Source organism: Vitis riparia, chromosome 18 (assembly GCF_004353265.1).
Source record: "Vitis riparia cultivar Riparia Gloire de Montpellier isolate 1030 chromosome 18, EGFV_Vit.rip_1.0, whole genome shotgun sequence".
Classification (NCBI taxonomy): domain Eukaryota; kingdom Viridiplantae; phylum Streptophyta; class Magnoliopsida; order Vitales; family Vitaceae; genus Vitis; species Vitis riparia.
In genome coordinates, this window is record NC_048448.1 from 6403842 (window position 1) to 6424390 (window position 20549).

General features: G+C 36.4%; 3 protein-coding genes across 3 annotated transcripts; all 3 read right to left on the minus strand.

Annotated features, from left to right (window-relative positions):
• Positions 1–405: 405 nt before the first annotated feature.
• LOC117906314 (oligopeptide transporter 2-like) lies at positions 406–5384 on the minus strand. The gene is made up of 6 exons (XM_034819302.1): positions 4802–5384; positions 4625–4722; positions 2414–2977; positions 2007–2259; positions 1546–1728; positions 406–1204 (listed from the first exon to the last, which is right to left on the minus strand). The coding sequence occupies exons 1-6, from the start codon at positions 5309–5311 to the stop codon at positions 590–592; spliced, it is 2223 nt and encodes a 740-aa protein (XP_034675193.1). The 5' UTR covers positions 5312–5384; the 3' UTR covers positions 406–589.
• Positions 5385–10071: 4687 nt separating this feature from the next.
• Positions 10072–13327, minus strand: LOC117907926 (oligopeptide transporter 4-like). The gene is made up of 6 exons (XM_034821604.1): positions 12809–13327; positions 12610–12707; positions 11739–12332; positions 11358–11610; positions 10988–11170; positions 10072–10698 (listed from the first exon to the last, which is right to left on the minus strand). The coding sequence occupies exons 1-6, from the start codon at positions 13325–13327 to the stop codon at positions 10072–10074; spliced, it is 2274 nt and encodes a 757-aa protein (XP_034677495.1).
• Positions 13328–15735: 2408 nt separating this feature from the next.
• LOC117907917 (oligopeptide transporter 4-like) lies at positions 15736–19926 on the minus strand. The gene is made up of 6 exons (XM_034821599.1): positions 19414–19926; positions 19075–19172; positions 17584–18174; positions 17249–17501; positions 16823–17005; positions 15736–16370 (listed from the first exon to the last, which is right to left on the minus strand). Exons 1-6 carry the CDS (start codon positions 19924–19926, stop codon positions 15744–15746), a joined length of 2265 nt encoding a protein of 754 aa, XP_034677490.1. The 3' UTR covers positions 15736–15743.
• Between the last annotated feature and the right edge of the window lie 623 nt (positions 19927–20549).

Genomic DNA, 20549 nt, shown 5'->3' on the forward strand with positions numbered 1-20549 from the left:
GATTAGTTTGATCTCATTACAAGTCAATTAATTTTTCAGACGACAGATGCTTTAATCCTAACAACAGTACAGCCACCAGTAACCGTTATTGAAAACTTATAGCTAATCTATAAAAAAAATCAACTTGAATACAAATATTCGTGCTATTGAAAGCATACAGTGCAAATCAGTGCTTGCCACTTAAGAATGCGCTAAAATGTTGTACGGAAAAGTGTTAGAATCACCTTTTGCTTTTTGCTTTCTACTCGCACTCCTCCTGCAACAGCACCAGAAGTCAAAAAGTAATGAAGATGAGCCAGGGCCGGCGCGCAGGGGCCCTTCAATTCTAATATGCAGTTGTTTTCACTTTTCACTAGTCAACTTACAGGAGCTGGCTCAACAATAATAAAGCTGTGATATGAAAAATTGAAACTAAATCTACCTCCATCCTTTAATATAAAATGATTCTAACTAAGAGTTTGAGAAATAGAAATTGCTGTAGTTCCATTTAATCGATATCCTAAAAATCTTCTTATGCCTTTAGGAGAGGCAGTGGAAATGAAAACTGCTTAAGATTCACAAAATATGTTTACTGATGTCCTGCAGGGTGTCAATGTACAGGACACCCGTCTACCACGATGCCTTTGGCTGTTGGACATGAGGCCAACCCACAGTGCTCACCTTCCGCACCCCACCAGGATATACTTCTGTTCGCCATGGTCAGTGAGAAGTACAAAAGGACTCCCATGAAAGCCAACCCAGCGTCCAGTGCGGCCGAGAGAACATAATTGTACCTCTGCCACCAACTCTTTCGGTATCTGAAGATGAAGAAATTGAATATTGTTCCAACAAAGATCCATGCGTTGAAATTCAGGGTTGTAGCTGGTGGCATTGCACCCGTTGCTCCGAGAAGTACTGGGAGGTTAACGAGTGAAATCCATTTCTGTGTGGGGAATGCTTTATGCAGCGACCAAACCAACACAGGTCCCAGTGCGCCAACGAGAAAGAACCAGTTGAGGGCTGAGTAGTCTCCCAGATCCCCAAATATTCGTCTGGGCCCTACCAAACCCCAGATGACAGATGCATCATAGAAGACTCGATCACCTGGGCATGTCCAAGGACTATTAGGAGGAAGTAATTGATCCTGGCAAATGTTCTCAATGCTTGTCAGCAGCCACCATGCCACTGTAATGTTCACCGTTCCAGCTATGATGGTCCCAATCAACTTGAGCGGAGAAAATAAAATGAAAAACAAGTTAAAAAGAATTAGATGTTTGAACAAAAAGTTTAAAAATGAACTAAGTTGGGTTTCTTTGCCTTTTCATCTTCTTTACTTGTTCTTGTTCTTCTCTGTATTTTGACTATTTATTAATTGTTCTTTTCATTATTATTATTATTATTATTATTATTTAATTTTGATTTCAACCTGCATTGATTTGCCACTTAGAAGCATCCTATGTTTCATAATATCTGTCAATAGAGTATGTTTTTTTTTTTTGTTGTTGTTTTTATCTATATCCAATTTTTCTAGATTAAAATTTCTTTGTTAAGAAGGAGAATTAATACCTGAACCACAAACATTGATCGGGGAGGAATCTTCATGTAATGGCCAAGCTTGAAATCATTGAGAAAGGAGACTGCTTGTGCCATGCTTATATACCCATAGGTTTTGAAGCAGACATTAGCAATTGGCCGTCCTGGTAATATGACTCCCATGAGGTATTCTGTGACGATATTCAGTCCTGGTGTCTGTAATTCCAAGGTAAGAAAGATATATACATAGATTGTTAATGGGAGGGACAGCTGAGACAACAAATTTAGTCACGGCTTCTTTAGAATTTCAAATTTTGATAAGGGAAAAGGTAATTTTTAATTAGTTATGTAGTGGAACCAACTGTCCCTCAAGGGAGTCTCTTTGTTCTTTGGCAATGACTATTTTCTCACTTGTACAAGATAGGCTCATAGTTATCAATGCAGAAAGATGTACACAAGAATAAAATAGGATGGTTTGAGATTGATTTATTCACCTGATTTGTTGTAGCAGTTATGATGCTGATTGGAAGGGTGAATGTCAATGCTAGGAATGCTGCAAAGATGAGTCCCCACCATGGCATTTGGATCTCATCTTTCATGAAGATGCAGAGGATCAGAGACAGAGCCAATGACAGCCCCAGCATCAGGTGAAACCACGTGTTGGGTATGTCCTTGTAATTCTTCATGAGTTTTGTGTGAATGTCTTCCTTTCCCTTGTATGTAGCTCGGAATTGTTTATATATTTCCCTGCATGGAACCCTCACTCAACTTTTGCTCGCTGAGCAGACTATGAATGCAACTAACCCGTTTTCTTCTTTTTTCTCAATCTATTTATTAAAACCCATACATTTTTTTTCAGATCAACAAACACAGAATTCAAAAGTTATACAGTAGTAGTTACCTTCCATTAAACAAGGCCACATGCGTGAGAGTAGATATAACAGCAGCGAACCCAAGGCCGTATGAAATAGAAAAGAAAATGCTGAGGTGTATGTGTCCTTGCTTCTGATATGTTTCCATGTCTATCTCGAACTTATTATTCACTATTGCAGAAACATTATACCTTTGTCCCTGGGCATTGAATAAATGGGAGGAGAAGATAGGGAAGTTCTTGGCATTGTATACGTTAAGTCCCCAGTAGGCTACAGGGGTGATAAGGTACATGAAAATGACATAGCCCGCAAGGACATTAATAATGGCGAAGAAGGGAGTGATGAGAGGGCTGCCAAGGAATGAAGCTATGACTGACCAGTCAAGAGTCATGGCCCCGATGCCTAGGCCACGCATTCCAGACCCGATCTGCTGGGCTGTGATAGAATTTGGGAATACCCAGCACACCCAACTGATGGTTCCCAAGGTAGGGAAGAGGTACCCTGGAACCACATACCAGGAGAAGCTGCAGATGAGTGCGATTAAGAAGAATTTCGCTCTTGTCATCCGCTTCTTGTCTTTCTCGTGAAGTGCGCTGCATTTGTGAAATGAAAATTGAAAATACTAGTCATTCTTGAATTCTTTCTTCTCTCTATAATTATTGGGACATTTTCTTAGAAGGCCCTAAATCGAAACTTCACATGCATGGAAGATTAAGTCTTAAAAAGTATTCACTATTCACGCAGATAGTCTTAGAATAATAATTTTTTTAAAAAAAAAAAAATAAGAAAGGAAGATGAACATAAAGAAATGATGATTTTTAAGTACACTTTATCTAAGATTTTCTCATATTTTTGTTTTTTTAGTTTCACCTTCTTTTAAAAAAATCAAATAAAACAAAAATATGTACAAGAAATAAAAGATAATTAAGAAAGGAAGATGAACATAAAGAAATGGGGTTTAAGTTGAAATATTTAGATACCATTCTTATTTTGGATTTTTGATAATTGTCGGGTGAATTTAAAATTAATTTTTTAAAATACAGTACAATATAAAATATTTTCAAATCTATGGTACTTTTTGCCAGTTTGAAATGTGTCTTTTGAAAAAACACATTCCATCATTTTTATATCAATAACATATGTTAAAAAATTTTGAATTTACATTAAAAATATATCTTCAAGAGACATTTTTTACAATTCTATAAAATTGAATTTATATTAAAAGTATCTTTTAAATATATATTTTTCACAATTTTCATATCAGTTGCATAGTAAAAAAAATTAAATTTATACTAAATATATCTTCTTAAAATATACTTTTTATAATTTTACAAAATTAAATTTATATTAAGAGACACCTTCAATAATTATTGTATTAGTCATCCATTGAAATAATTAAATTTATATTAAAAGTATGTTTTCAAAAGATACCTTACACAATTTTATAAAATTAAATTTATATTAAAAGGTTTTCCTTTAAGAAATACTTTTAGAATAAATTTAATTTTTTTTATAAATGACTAATATAAAAATTGTAAAAAATATTTCTTCAAAAGATACATTTAATATAAATTCAATTTTGTGGAATTGTAGAAACACCTTCAATGTAAATTCAATTTTTTTTTTTCACTATGGGACTGATATGAAAATTATCGAAGATGTCTCTTCAATAGGCACATTTGGTATAAATTTGATTTTATGATATTGTGAACAAGATATTTCTTTAATATAAATTCAATTTTTTTAATATATATAATTAATAAAAAAATTATGAAAAAGTATATTTTGAAGAGACATCTTTAGCAATTTATGGAATTATGAAAAGTGTCTCTTTAGTGTAAATTCAATTTTTTTTAACATATATAGTTGATATGAAAAATATGAAAGGTATCTCTTCAAAAAACATCTTTCAAAGTGACAAAAAGTATCGTATATTTGGAAATATTTTTGTAATTACCATATTTTAAGAATTTTTTTTCAAAGTTCCATTTTTTAAGATTTATTTTTTAAAATAGCCGTTCAAGTTAAAAAAAAAAAAAAAAAAAAAAAAAAAAAAAAAAAAAAAAAAAAAAGCCCTTCTTAAGGATAGTTTAAAAGAGAATAAAAAAATAAAAAATAAAAGAGTAAAGTAGAAGTATACTAAAATACAACATTGATCTAAGTGCGCCTTCTTTATACTGCTCTAAGTTCGAAAAATAAAGTTAAAAAGCCTTAAAAAGGGGCGCGGTTTAAGAAATTACCTGAATAAAGAGACTTGAGTAAGACTACTCGGCCACCACATCTCTGCCGGGTCAACTACGAACTTCCTCAGAATCCCGGCCCAACCATACCCTAGAACCTGTACACATCACACCCACGTTTCAGTTTTCACCACCACCGCCTTGGAGGCGGAGAAAAGAGAGTAACCTGCGCCAAACCTGGGTTGTGATCACAAGAATCCAACAAGCCAAGAAAGAGATCTCTCTGTGGTAGAAAGCCTTAATGATATCCACAATACTAATAGCATAAGCCGTTCCACTCCCAAATGCCGCACCGGCATTTGCGAATATGGATATCAGCACATGCTCCTTCACATTGAAGGGCCCCGGGTTCAAAGAGTACTCCCTCGACCCAAAACCAGGCACCCGAAACTTGGTCTTAGGCAGCACCTTCGCCATGAACCGTCCCACCGGAAGCGTGGCGACCTGCACAGATATCATGGTGATTACCAGGGGCTCCGTCCTGTAACCGAAGAAGGTGTTGAGGAAGGACAGAAGCACACATGATATCAAACCCAGAAACCACATTCGAAACGTCCATACGGGCAGCGAGGGATCGTCGGTGGTGGGCACGGTTAATCGAACCTCCTCGATAGGAGACAACTCGTGCTCGTCGATTTCTTCTACGGATTTTGATCTCCTTGAACCGTCTATTTCTAGAGAGGCCATGGCGAGGGAGAGGGGTTTTGCAGATTGGCCTTAAAAGTTGAAACCAGCCAAAAGATGCTCTTCCCAATGCTCTTGTAGCAGGGTTGGTCTGTTAGTCTGTTACGTTTTGGATTTGGGTATGGGCTGCGTTCGTCTATTATTATTATTATTATTATTATACACACGTATGGATGGAAGATTATACACACGTATGCTTGCATGCCCAATTCGTTGATCTTATTTTGTGCTAAGTTCATTAACTAATTATAAACTTCAAGAATCTCAGCTAACAGCTTTTAGATTTTTTTTTATTTCTTTATTTTTTATTTTTGGAATGATACAAGTGTTTGTTTTTTTGGATTTTTGTTGAAAGTAATTTATTTTCAAATTTTAGGTGATTTGTTTTTCTACCTTTTCATGACTTATTATAAACTTTTTATTAAATAGAAAAAATCAAAATATGTGGTTTTTATTTTTTTTTAACTTTTTGTTGAAAGCAATTTGTTTTTAGAATTTAATTAAGGTTGTTTGTTTTTCTACTTTTTCATAATTTATTATAAATCTTTTACTAAATAGAAAAAACCAAAATATGTAACTTTTTTTAAATAGAAAAAATAACATATTGATTTTTTTTTTTACTTTTTAATAGTTAATAGAAATAAAATACCACATAAACAAACAACATAATATTTAGCACTATGAAGCATTAAGATTTTATTAAAATTAAGTGAAAAAATAAAGGTAGTGTTTGGTTTTTTAGTTTTTTACTGAAAGTAATTTATTTTCAGAATTTAAGTTGTTTATTTTTTTATTTTTTAATGATTTATTATAAACTTTTTATTAAATAGAAAAAATCAAAATATATAATTTTTTCTAAATAGAAAAAATAACATATTAGTTTTTCTTTACTTTTTAATATTTAATATAAATAAAATACTACAAAAACAAACAACTTAATATTTAACACTATTAAGCATTAAGGTTCTATTTATAATTAAGTAAAAAAAAAAAACACAACCAAACACCATCGTAGTTTTTTCTAAATAAAAAATAATATATTAGTTTCTCTTTACTTTTTAATATTTAATATAAATAAAATATTACAAAAATAAACAACCTAATATTTAATACTATTAAGTATTAAGATTCTATTTAGAATTAAGTAAAAAAACAAACACCACAATGGCGAATTTACCTGCGCTTGTGGTTGTTGACTTATTTGGTTCTTGATTACAATGTGGCCCTGGTTCCACTCATCATTTGTATCGGACAAGTAAATTGTAAAATCATCTTTAACACAATTTCGTACAATTTTCACACTTATAATTTTTTTGTGTTCAAGCAGTTTGGAATAAATAAAAACAATTTGAGAAGTAAATTTAATTTAAACTTTCTAATAAAGTTTTAAAGATTGTAGAGATTCTCATGGCTAACCATAAAAACTAAACCGAATCTAATTTAAACTTACTAATAAAATCTTAAAAGGAGAGCTGAATTCGTGCTAGGCTCCCAATCCCAATAGCTCTCTGTAAAGGAAAATTTTAGTCTCTCAGCCAATTATTAATGACTACAGCGGATTTTAAAAAATTATTTGGTAGGAAGGTTTATATATGCATGATTCTAATTAAATGGAAAAGTCTATATTAACACCATTCAAAGAGGGTGTCACATGAATTATGTTCTACAACTTTTTTTCAGCAAATATCAAAGCGAGGTGACCTGTCATATTGTAATTTGCAATTTGCAACTGATTCCATAACATGTTGAGATGGATTTAAAACTAACGCTTGTGTGATATTTCACATTGATTAGGAAAAGAAATGTTTGACATTGAATATGTGATGGGTTTCTCTAAATTGTTTATAGGCATTTTAAAATTACGAGGATTTACTAGTTTAGAGTAGATGATACTTATTCGAGAGAGAGCAATATTTCAACTAAATGACTCGATAATTTTGTAATATACAATGAGAAGGTTGTGTTTGCGTAAGGGAGTGAATTAATATCCTTATCATATTACATATTATCATATTAGTAAATTAAATCTCACTTTTTTCACTTTTAAAGTCACGAGAGTTGATTACATCTAAAGTAGACAACATCTAAATACGAGAGAAAATGAGTTTTTACAAACATTGTTCAAAGAAAAACACAAAAAATTGGTTTTCAGACAACAAAAAAACTGAAAAACATGTTTGACAATCATAAACTATTTTCTATTTTTTTTCTATTATCAAAAAATAGAAAATCAAATGTTTTCAGAGAATTTTTTTTTGTTGTTTTCAGTTGTGATCTATTTTAAACAATAATTATACAAACATATATAATGATTAAAAATAAAGTTATGGATATCAAAATTATTTTTAAAGTATATTTAAAAATATTAAAAATATGTTAAAAATAATTTTAAGTTTCCAAACAGACTTTTTTTTTATTAAATATCAGATAACAATTTTCAAAATTTGTTCTTAAAAACTATTTTTTTAGAACAGTTTTAAAAAACAGTTACCAAACGAGAACTTATATTTTGTTTTTGGTTTGACTTCCTGCGCATGTTTATGTTTTATATGTTAGGGATCCTTTACGTGAAGAGAAATTAATCTCAGGATTATTATCTCAATTGATTTTAACTAACCCTAATAATTTCTTTGGTGATTGGTTCAGCCCTTTAGTAGGTCTACCCAAGGGATCGAGGTGAGGCTGTGGCTTTCACACAGATGCACAGGGATCGCATTTAAGTTGCGCTATAATGACCAACCTCTACATTAACAGATTAAATTACAGGACCTCATGCCATCAATTCTGTATTGAAACATTCAGAAACTTCAATTACCGAATCTAGGCGAAGCTGACACACACAGGGTGTAGGAAACGGAAGGTTAATTAAATGACAGGGCAGCCACCCATTACTACGCCCTTGGATTTGGAGTAAGATGCTAGAGGACAGTGTCAGGCAGCGCCCCACCACCGCAAGTTTTTATTCTCAATGCCAGACGGGATGTGTATAAGAACTGCCATGAAAGCCAGCCCAGCATCCAAAGCTGCTGAATGGATATAGTCATGTCTCTGCAACCATTTCTTCCTGTACCTAGAGACAAAAATGTTGAAGATGGTTCCAACCAAATCCAGGCTCCCAGAAGCACTGGAAGATTAATAAGGGGTATGAATCCAAGACTGTGTAGGGAATGTCTTGTGCAAGAGCCATACTGCTACAGCTGGACCCCACAGTCCTCCAAGGAAGAACCAATTCAGTACTCCATAGTCTCCAAGAGGTCCAAAAACCCGCATGGGTCCCATCAAACCCACAAATAACAGATTGCATCCAAGAAGACACGGTCACCATGATATTTCCAAGGACTGTTTGCTGGAAGGAGATTGTCTTTGGCATTCGTAATCAATGGAGTCAAGAAGCCATAGTCTGTGGCGAGATTTACTGTTCCTGCTCAGACGGTTCCAATTAGCTGGGATGCAAATTCAAGCACAGTGACCAAGTAAGCATGCATTAAAATCAAAAGATTGATTGAAATTTAGGTTCAACACAATTTTGGAATGCCTTCTATCAAAACATGTCCTGATTCTCTGCAGGAACAGAGTTCTAAACTTCCAGCTATTCATGGAATTTGTAAAGCAAGGTGTTATGATGTGAAATTATAACAATTCTTCGACTGGCTCCATTTCTAACTGGGATAGATACATGTAACATTTTTTATTATTTTGCTAATTAATTACTTTTGATAGAATAAATGTGGACCGACATCATATTAACCATCATTCAGGATTTAGCTATCTATATATACGATTTCTATTTGATTTAGAGTATGGGTCATCTAATGTGTAGAGCCCAATGCCATCACGGGCCTTAGATAATGGGCCTAAGACTCCTGAGGCTTAATAGCCCAATGAGTATGGTCCTTAAAGTAGGAGGGTATAAAAATAGGGTGAGACTTTTGTCTGTTTTATTATGTTATTACACCTTTTGAAATAAAAAGGAACCTGTTCTCTCCCGCTCCCATCGTCATAGAGAATTTAAAAAGAGGTGGTGCCCTCCACAGCCTTAGAAGATCTATACATCTTCAACACAAACAAAAAATAGACTCGGGTATGTTTCAAAATCAAAAGCAAAAGGCATGTTTGAATGAATTCATATATATACATATTTCCTCTGTGAGTATGGTGATAATGGAGAATGAACGTCCATTAACTTTTGGTAATTAATTGTTTTGCTACTAGTTAATTAATTACTATGCATGATTAGTTGATTTGCCTATTAGTTATGCATGCTTGGGTGTCTGTTTGATCATTTTATCGTACCTACTTTGTCGCTTCTTCAGACCAATTGTTTATATCAACATCGTTTTGTATGTTGTATAGTGTTGTATGATATAACATGTATGACTTAAGCATGGGTGCATGTTATTGCAGTGAAATAAGCTCGAGTAGAGTAGAATCTTCTACAATTCTCCTCACTTCCGGTGAGGTTAGGCCGGTAGTATGTGTATGGTGTTTGCGCCTACGCGGGCAATTTAGGCAACTGGTTTTACCTAAATGACAACTATCCTATTTTGGCCTTGGTACAACTACAAGCAGGGCAGGGGCCATGGCCCGGATTTGATTTTGCTCCATGTAAGATATGCTATAACGTTCTGAATATATATGACCTGAGTAAATAAAAGAAATGTAAAGACATGTATAGAGTTGCAACTGTCTAAATAATTCAGAAACTTAAACAGCCAAATCTAAACAAATTGGAAATATAAAGAAGGAACTAAGGGAGCGCTTAATTAAAAGCGTGGGCAACCATCCACAATAACCCCCTTGGCAGTAGGACAAGATGCTAGTGGACAGTGTTCAGGATCGATATCAGGGTTGGCGCCCCACCAGTACAAGTTCTTTTCCTCAATGCCCACAGTGAAGTAGATCAGAACCGCCATAAAAGCAACCCCAGCATCCAAAGCTGCTGAAAGAATGTAGTTATACCTCTGCCACCACTTCTTCCTGTACCTGAACACGAAAAAGTTGAAGATGGTTCCAACTAAAATCCATGCATTATAGTTCACGGGGGTGGCTGGTGGCATAGATGCGGTTGCTCCTATGAGCACTGGAAGGTTGACAAGGGGAATCCAAGATTGGCTGGGGAATAAGATATGGAGGATCCATACTGCAACTGGACCAAGTAGTCCACCAAGGAAGAACCAGTTCAGTGCTCCATAGTTGCCGAGTGTTCCAAAAATTCGCTTGGGCGCCACTAAACCCCAGATAACAGATGCATCGAAGAAGACTCGCTGACCAGGGCATGTCCAAGGACTGTTTTCTGGAAGGAGCTCCTCCTGACATATATTGTCAATGGAATCCAGAAGCCACATTGCTACAAAGAGATTCACTGATCCAGCTATCAGGGTTCCTATGAGCTGGGATAAAAATTAATGCAATAAAACCAAGTAAGAATTAATGGATTAAGATTTAAATCTTGGTTTGACGGAATAATCTAGTTTTTTCGTTCAATTCAACACAATTTTGAAATCACTTCCACCAGTACATGTCTAAAATCTCCTAATTTAATCTTTGCAAGAACAAAGTCTATTTAGCTGGATGAATTTTAAGTTTAGCAGCTACTTTCCTGGATTTCCATTATTAATGGATAACATTTTCTCAAAATTACCAGAAAAGATAATATTATTAGAGAGAAGGATTACATACTTGAACCAAGAACATCGATCTTGGAGGGATCTTCATGTAATGGCCTAGCTTGAAATCACTGAGAAAAGAGATAGCCTGAACCATGCTTATGTACCCATAAGTTTTGAAGCACACATTAGCTATTGGTTTTCCTGGCAATATAACTCCCATTATGTACTCTGTGATGATATTCAGCCCTGGCGTCTGTATAGACAGCATTTAAACATTGGTGGATAATAAAAAAGGAAAAATTTTCTAGGTAATGATTCATAGTATGGGTAAACTATAATTTGTCTTCCCAGTTTCAACAATAGCAACAGCATTTATAGCTGGGCCATCTTGCATAACTGGGATATAAACTGGGTCAAATTAATAAGCAGTTTTCAATGACCTGATTTGTAGTGGCCGTAATGATGCTGATGGGTAGGGTGAATACGAAGGCAAGGCCAGCTGCAAATATAAGTCCCCACCACGGCATTTGGACCTCATCTTTCAGGAAGATGCAGAGTGCAAGGGAGACCAGTACCGACCCAGTAAGAAGCAAGTGAAACCACCAAGAAGGTATGTCCTCGTATTTCTTCATCAATTTTGTGTGAATATCCACCTTCTCATCTTGAGAAGCCCGGAATCGAGTGTAAATCTCCCTGTACCATCACAACTTTACTTCCAACATGAGTTTAATACCCAACTGAAGTGCTGATCTTGAGCAACAAAATGAAAGGTACGCAAGGAACATTATGTGAACAATAATGGGAAAGAAAAGGTACAGTACCTTCCATAGAACAACCCCACATGAGACAGCGTGGATGCAATCGTTGCAAATCCAAAGCCATATGTAAGAGCGAAAAATAAACTCAAATTGAGCCTTCCTTGTTTCTCATACTGTGCCAGATCAATCTCGAATTTATCATTAACAATGGCCGTGATGTTATATGACTGACCCTGGGCAGTGAACAAGTGGGAAGAGAAGATGGGGAAGGTTCTGGCGTTGTACGCATTGAGGCCCCAGTAGGAAATGGGCATTACAAAGTAGATAATCAAGGCATAGCCTATGAAGACATTGACAATGGCAAAAAACGGACAGATCAAAGGGCTGAACAAGAACGAAGCTACCACCGTCCAGTCCAGGGTCAGGGCTCCGAAGCCAAGTCCTCTAAAACCAGAACCAATTTGATGGGCGGTGACCGAGTTAGGAAAGGCCCAGCAGACCCATGCGATGCTTTGTAGGGACTGGAAGAGGTAACCGGGAACCATGTACCAGAGGAAGCTACACAACATTGCGATAAGGAAAAATTTTGACCTTGACGTGCGCTGCTGCACCTCCGTTTCTTGCTCATCAACTTCATTTTCTTTTCCATGCAATGTTCTTCAAATTCAAGGACAAAATCATTGTTCATTGATAAAGAAAATATTGATCAAATCAGTATTGACCAAGTCAATGTTGGTATTATTTATATGTTTTTTAATTTCTCATAATATTTTCAATAGTAATAGTACAGAAATTATATATTGACCAAGTCATCTTGACATGACATTACAACCTTGATTCAATAGATATCGTGATCCAATCGCAAATTTTGCTTTAATCACCAGTCCCCTTTTAAGATAACGAAAAATTGAAGATGGGAAATTTGGAAACGTACCGGAAGAGGGAGATCTGAACAAGGGTGCTGGGCCACCACATGTGTGCAGGCTCAACCACATACTTTCTTAAGAGCCCAGCCCAACCGTAACCCAGAACCTGCCCGACAATATATGTGCACGTTAGCCTTAACCGCTCAGTAAACAAACCCTATCATCAAAGGTACTACCGTTTTAAAAGACATAGTAGTAGGATGAAACCTGAGTGGTGATGATAAGGATCCAACCAGCTAAGTAGGAAATATTTCTCTTATAAAAAGCCTTAATGATGGTAACAATACCAACAGCATAAGCCGATCCACCGCCAAAAGCACTTCCAGCATTGGCAAATATGGAGATCAATACATGCTCCTTCATGTTAAAAGGACCCGGGTTGAGAGAGAGCTCTTTTTTTCCGAAGAATGGAATGTGGACGTGGAACTTCATATCTGGGAGGACTGAGGCCATGAAGCGTCCGATTGGGAGAGTGGCCACCTGGACGGTGATCTGGCTTATTACCAGGGGTTCTTTTCGGTAGGAGAAGAACTGGTTGAGGAACGAGAGGAGGGCACAGGAGATGAGTCCCAGGAACCACATTCGAAATGTCCATACAGGTAGAGATGGGTCATCGTCGTTGGGTACTGTCAATCGGACTTCTTCTATCGGAGAGAGTTCGTCTTCCTTCACATCTTCATCTGTCGTGGTCTTGATTATTGGTGCCTCTATTTCCACCGTTCCCATGATCTAGAGAAAGAAAGAGTTGTGTGTGAAATTCAGCGTACAATGATATATATATATTTTAAAAACTTTGAATATTCAGACGGATATATTAACATTACCGGAGTCTTTGTTTCTATTTTGTTATTTTGTGTTTTGTGTTTTGTGTTTTTATTTCGCGTCTTATTGCCGGACTGGAAGAGAATTACTATGATGCCTTTGGTCCACTTTCTTAGACAACAGACATGTGAATTCAACAAAATTAAAAGGGTATTTTGGTAGTTCTATCATTTTCGAGCCATGCTGATGGCACATTGGCTTGATCGCGTAGAAGGCCAATCTGCTCTTTGAAATGAGAATTTTATATCAGCAAACGATCCACTCTTCCAACAATGCATTGTTTGGAGACAAAAACTCCACCACCACGTATCAACTTTCTTCTCACTAGGACATGTGGATCCACGCGCATGCATTAAGAAGTATGATTCTGAATATCAGACTACCCAAACAGTACTTATCTCTGCAGAGCCACCCTCACGTCCAATCAACTACAGTTACAAACGACGGGCTTATTTTCCAAGATTCAGGCTGGAGGCTGGGCTTGGCTCGTTTCCTCCAGGGCCCTGCTGAGCATCGGCCTAATTTGCATTAAAGGTGCTTTTATTGTCACTGAATCTTCTCTACTAGACACTGAAAAAGAGAAATTATCAGGGATTCAGAACCCCCAGCGGGTGGGAATGGCATATGAGCTTCCCTTTTCTTTTCTTTTTTTCTTTTATTATAATAAAGATCAAGTTACAGCTGGCAGCGGGCCTTTGATTTGGTTGGTATTAGACGGTTAGACTCCTAGGGCAACTTGCCCTTTAATCCTCCGTCGCTAATTAATTGCACGAATTGTAGAAATGATGGCACCTTTCATAATCATTAAGCCTATTTGATTATAGTGTTCATTTTTTGTGTAAAGCTTTTGTTCATTAGTGTTTTTAGAAGTGGAGTTTATAGGTACAGGCTCTTTTAAAGCTTAGTTTAAATCCATGCATGCAAAAACAATTCCGCTTTGTTCCTTATATTTTTTTAAAAAAAAAAAAATTATTCCACTTATCGGTTCTATTATATGAGATCATTATCCTCATGTCGAATCAAACTATAATCATATTACATGAAAAATATATTATTATAATATTTTTGTTAGACTGAATTACGATACTTTATAAATAATATAAACATAACATAATTATCAAAATAAAAATATTGAAATGTAAGAAAGTTCAGTGTCATAAATTAATAATTTTGTAGTATATATAGTGATGATGATCCTCCATTTAATTGATCCATGCTTGTTCCATACATTGAATGTCATCTAATATGATCGATTACAAACAAACAATATACGTGAGATAAAATTATCTCTTGGTTATATTTTCAAAAATCCCATGTTCAAATTCTTAGTCACAAATTTTGCAAGTTGTATAAACTATACAACATTAAATTAGAGGATGAAATATTGAAACCGTATGTTGATACCTCATCCACATTACATCACATCACATATTTTAGTTGTCTATCAAATCAATTTATAATTAAAATTTATGCAAATATGTTTTTATACTCCAAAATTAAGAGGCTCGGGTACTATTTGATAAATAAAAGCTCTATATCAAATAATAATTATTTTGAAAATAATTTGGATGCATAAAACATAATATGGTTAAGAAGGACTTAATAAGAAGTGACAAAACAACAATTTTATTCTCGCCTTTACTCATGATTCTGATCACGCTTTTCATGTGAGCTTTTTTCACCTTGTGAATTTTATCCAAGATTTTCAATTTATTACTTTAGTACAAGGATCAAGTGACATTTTTTTTGGTGTAAGTTGTTTTAAGTAAAATAATCGTAAAATATAAAAATGAGAGCGTGATTAGGGATTTTAACCTTATAAAAGAAATTTATAATTCTTAATCTTCTTATCATAATTTAGCCTCATTCAATTATAATTTTCATTTTTTAACATTATGTATAAATTAATGGATAAAAGTATGTTACCAACATGAATGCATTCACATAATCATGAATGAGTACGTATCACATGAACAAAAAAATTGCAAACAAACTCTATTTGCTCAAATGGGGACTAGAAGAGTTTGTCTAGCCTGCATCAAAGCTGATTAAAAATCAACTAGCATGACCCTGAATCTACTATAAATCAAAATAAAAGCAAATAATAGAAGTATAGTTTTTGTAATATCAACTTCAGTAAATAAAACCAGGCATATGGATGAAATGCAGATTGCTAAACACAAGCACAAAGGATGCAAGCATTTACAGATTAAATTACAAAACCTTGTGCCATCAATTTTGTGCTGAAACATTCAAGGAAACTTCAATTACCAAATCTAGACAAAGTCGATACACAGGGTTGTAGAACAAGGTAGATTAATTAAAAGACAGGGCAGCCATCCACTATCACGCCCTTGGCTGTGGGGCAATATGCAAGAGGACAGTGCTCAGGGTCAATATCCGGATCAGCACCCCACCAGTGCAGGTTTTTATTCTCAATGCCCAAAGAGACGTATATAAGAACTGCCATGAAAGCAACCCCGGCATCCAAAGCTGCTGAAAGGATATAGTTATACCTCTGCCACCATTTCTTCCTATACCTGAACACAAAAAAGTTGAAGATGGTTCCAATCAAAATCCAGGCATTATAGTTCACCGGTGTTGCTGGTGGCATAGAAGCAGTTGCTCCCAGAAGTACTGGAAGATTGATAAGGGGTATCCAAGATTGTTTAGGGAATTTCTTGTGCAAGAGCCATACTACAACTGGACCCAACAGTCCTCCAAGGAAGAACCAGTTGAGTGCTCCATAGTTTCCAAGAGATCCAAAAACCCGCTTGGGTCCAACCAAACCCCATATAACAGATGCGTCGAAGAAGACACGGTCACTAGGGCATGTCCAAGGACTGTTTGCTGGAAGCAGATTGTCTTGGCATATGTTGTCAATGGAGTCTAGAAGCCACAGTGCTACACCGAGATTTACTGTTCCAGCTAAGATGGTTCCAATGAGCTGGGATGCAAATGCAAGTACAGAGACCAAGTAAGCATGGATCAAGATCAAGAGATTGACCACTTAGAATTAATGGTCTGATTTGAATTTCAGTATCAAACATATTTTTGGAATTTTGGAATGCCTTCTATCAAAATATGTCTTGATTCTCTGCAGGAACAGAGTTTTAAACTTCCAGTTATTCATGGAATTTGTAATGCAGGTTGTTGTGATGTGAAATTCTAATAAAACTTTGACTGGCTTCATTTCTAACTGTGATAGATTTATGTAAATATTGTTTATAATTTTGCTAATTTATTGGATGGTGACACTATTGCCATTTGAATGTGATTATGCACACAGCTCATCGTCATATTAGTGTACCAGAAAGCAGGCAATAATGTTAATCTGCAGCAGCTATTCTTTGGGCATTGTATTGCCTAGTAATATTTTTTAAAGAGAAGAGTACTTACTTGAACCAAGAACATTGATCTTGGAGGGATCTTCATATAATGGCCTAGCTTGAAATCACTGAGAAAGGAGATCGCCTGAGCCATGCTCATATAGCCATAGGTTTTGAAGCAGACATTAGCTATAGGTCTTCCTGGCCATATGACCCCCATTATGTACTCTGTGATTATATTCAGCCCTGGCGTCTGTAAAGAGAGCACTGAAATATAAGTGGAGGGAAAACCAATTCTTTTCTTAGATAATGGTTCTCAAAATACACCGAAGGAAGAAGAAACAAAATGTTATTTGGTGTACCCAAACTATTTGTTTTGTTTCTCAGTTTCAAGAATGACAATAAGCATATATATGTGTCATAATGCAAGTACTAATATTACTATAAACGACAGAGTTTTGAAAGTAGATCATAGTCATTAGCAGTTTCTAATCACCTGATTTGTAGTGGCTGTTATGATGCTGACGGGAAGGGTGAATATGAAGGCAAGTGCAGCAGCAAATATAAGTGCCCACCATGGCATTTGAACCTCATCTTTCAGGAAAATGCAGAGTAGAAGGGAGATGATGATGGTCAGAGCAAGGAGCAAGTGAAACCACCATGAAGGTATGTCCTTGTACTTCTTCATTAATCTTGTGTGAACATCCTCCTTTCCTTCTTTAGAAGCACGATATCGATTGTAAATTTCCCTAATACACCAGAATTTCAGCAATTCTGTATCTTAATGGGTGATGAAAAGATGAACATTTATAACAAGGATAAAGAAATTACCTTCCATAGAACAAGGCCACATGAGTGAGTGTGGCTGCAATAGTTGCGAACCCAAAGCCATATGTGATAGCGAAAAATGAACTCAAATTGACCCTCCCCTGCTTCTCATACTGCACCAAATCAATCTCCAAGTTTTTGGTAACAATGGCAGTAGTGTTGTATCTTTGACCTTGGGCAGTGAACAAGTGGGAAGAAAAGATGGGGAAGGTTCTGGCGTTGTACACATTGAGGCCCCAGTAGGATATGGGCATTACAATGTAGATAATCAAGACATAGCCTATAAAGACATTGACAATGGCGAAGAATGGACAGATGAGAGGGCTAAACAAGAAGGAAGCCACAACCGACCAGTCCAGGGTCAGTGCTCCGAACCCAAGTCCACTAAAACCAGAACCAAGTTGTTGGGCAGTGATGGACTTGGGAAAAGCCCAACAGACCCATGAGATACTTTGTAGGGATTGGAAGAAGAAATCGGGGACCGAGTACCAGAGGAAGCTACCAGTCATTGCAATGACAAAGAATTTTGATCTTGACATGCGTTTTTTGTTGTCCCCGTCTGTATTATCTCCATTTTCTTTTTCATGCAGTGTCCTGCAAATTCAATATACGAAGTTACAAACCATGTTCTTTTAATAAGAAGGTACTCAAAAAAATTTCGTCTGTGAAAATTTTATTTGACCCTTTTGGCACCACAAAATAAAATATATTGGAATTGTAACTTACTAGAAAATATAACCATGGCTGATAGCTGTTAAATAAAGGTTACCAACTTATCATCAAACATTTTTAAAATTAAACGTATATCTGTATAATAGATATTGTATATTCTATTTCTTTGGGATGAGAAACCTTTTTGTCAACAAAATAATCCCAAGTCCGATCAGAAGGCATGCTAAAGAATGCTAGTGATGAGGACAATAATAAAGGAAAAGTTAATCAAACGCTAGTAGCAGGAACAAGAAATGTGTAACCACGTGTTGACATTTTTGTTGGTATCAAGCTAACTAGAGTCTGGTCTGTCTAACTGGAAGGCCAAAAGATCTTGAGTCTGGGAAGGACACGTAAAGGGAAACCCTCACAATTCCTTCATGTGTGTGATCTATTTTTATTCCTATTGGTATCAAGCCAACTAGAGTCAGGTCCGTTCAACTGGACGACCAAAGGGTCTTGAGTCTGTGAAGGACAAGTGGAGGAAAATCCCTCACAATTCCTTCATGGGTGTGGTCCATTTTCATTCATGTTGGTATCAAGCCAATTAGAGTCAGGTTCGTCCAACTGACAGCCAAAGGGTCTTGAGTCTGTGAAAGACACGTGGAGGTTCCCTCTCACAATTCCTTCACGGGTGTGGTCCATTTTCATATTCGGGATCAACTAACTAAATCCCCGGAACCCAGCCAATGATGCTAAATCTTCAAACATTAAAACTCCAATTTAATAATAATAATAATAATAGGACCTTTGTAACAACAAAAAAAGGGTTTAAAGACTCGCCGGAAGAGGGCGATCTGAACGAGGGTGCCGGGCCACCACATATGTGCCGGCTCAACGACATACTTCCTTAAGAGCCCGGCCCAACCGTATCCTAGAACCTGCCAAAACAAACCCATATGCGCACGTTAGCATTAACCACCACTCCTCGAGTCCTAATGGGAGTACTGAAGCAGCAGACGTCGCAGCCTCACTTACTAGGTGCTCATTATTTCCTCTCTCTTAAATGCATGAACAAGTCCATTGATTAGTTTCCGTTCAATTCAAAATCAAGGGAGTCACATAAATATGTAGAAGAACACAGAAATATACATATAGAAAAATAAAGGAAGAGAAAAAGACCTGGGTAGTGACGATAAGAAGCCATCCAGCCAAGAAGGAAATGCTACTGTTGTAAAAGGCCTTGATGATGGTAACAATACCCACAGCATAAGCGGATCCATTCCCAAAAGCGCTTCCAGCGTTGGCAAATATAGAGATCAACACATGCTCCTTCATGTTAAACGGTCCCGGGTTGAAAGAGAACTCCCTTTTCCCGAAGCCTGGAATATGGAACTTAGTCTCTGGGAGTACAGCCGCCATGAAGCGGCCGATTGGGAGAGTGGCCACCTGGACAGTGATTTGGGTTATGACCAAGGGCTCTCTGCGGTAGGCGAAGAACTGGTTGAGGAATGAGAGGAGCGCGCAGGAGAGCACGCCCAGGAACCACATACGGAAGGTCCATACAGAAAGAGAAGAGTCGTCGTCGTTGGGTACAGTTAATCGGACTTCTTCTATAGGAGACTCCTCGTCTTCGTTGATGTTTCCATTTTCTAGTGTATTCACCCGAGGGGCCTCAATTTCCACACTTCCCATGGGGATCGACAGAGAAGAGAACTAGACACGGTGTGGAATATTGTTCTCCTGTTACAAACTGGAGACCGCAGAGACAGTTATTTATTGGCATTGTGCGAGCCAGAAAACTGTCTCTATTCCTGCTTTGTTGCCTTCTGTTTATGCTTTTGCAACTTAGCTGCCCTGCTGCATATTACCGTAAATTAGGTCAAGTTTTTAACTAAGAATTAACTTTCCTGAGATTCTATTGTGAAAAGAAATCCTTAAATTTGGATTCCATCCGGCACGGAGCTTTCAATTTGAATTGCAGATTCCATCCGCCCAGTATATGAGCTCCAGGAAAACGCTTTCTTTATTGCATTCACACATCACACAGTTGGAAGCGCCGTCCACTTGTTTACAGGTATGCACTAAAGCAACATCATAGCGGGCTTTTCACGTTAATCCACTAAATATTGAATAAGAATTTGGCTTTTGGTATAATATGGATGTCTTTTCAATGAAATCCAAGAAGGGAAAAAAAATGAAATTATATTGTACGTCGTTGTTTGGAATACGACTATGCTTCCTAAATAACGTTAGATACAATTTTAATTTCATGATTATTATAGTGTTAAGTAGCTAGGGTTGATAACGGGGTGAGT

What these genes read in the sequence shown, in the direction of transcription:
- LOC117906314 (XM_034819302.1), bottom strand. Translation starts at nt 5,311, where the DNA reads ATGGCCTCTCTAGAAATAGACGGTTCAAGGAGATCAAAATCCGTAGAA. An exon ending in TTCTTGTGATCACAACCCAG is followed by an intron (nt 4,723 to 4,801) that starts GTTTGGCGCAGG and finishes TGATGTGTACAG; the next exon opens with GTTCTAGGGTATGGTTGGGC. An exon ending in GATCAATGTTTGTGGTTCAG is followed by an intron (nt 1,205 to 1,545) that starts GTATTAATTCTC and finishes TCTCCGCTCAAG; the next exon opens with TTGATTGGGACCATCATAGC.
- LOC117907926 (XM_034821604.1), bottom strand. Translation starts at nt 13,327, where the DNA reads ATGGGAACGGTGGAAATAGAGGCACCAATAATCAAGACCACGACAGAT. An exon ending in TCCTTATCATCACCACTCAG is followed by an intron (nt 12,708 to 12,808) that starts GTTTCATCCTAC and finishes ATTGTCGGGCAG; the next exon opens with GTTCTGGGTTACGGTTGGGC. An exon ending in TTACGGCCACTACAAATCAG is followed by an intron (nt 11,171 to 11,357) that starts GTCATTGAAAAC and finishes CTGTCTATACAG; the next exon opens with ACGCCAGGGCTGAATATCAT.
- LOC117907917 (XM_034821599.1), bottom strand. Translation starts at nt 19,926, where the DNA reads ATGGGAAGTGTGGAAATTGAGGCCCCTCGGGTGAATACACTAGAAAAT. An exon ending in GTTCAGATCGCCCTCTTCCG is followed by an intron (nt 18,175 to 19,074) that starts GCGAGTCTTTAA and finishes TTGAATTTGCAG; the next exon opens with GACACTGCATGAAAAAGAAA. An exon ending in GATCAATGTTCTTGGTTCAA is followed by an intron (nt 16,371 to 16,822) that starts GTAAGTACTCTT and finishes TTTGCATCCCAG; the next exon opens with CTCATTGGAACCATCTTAGC.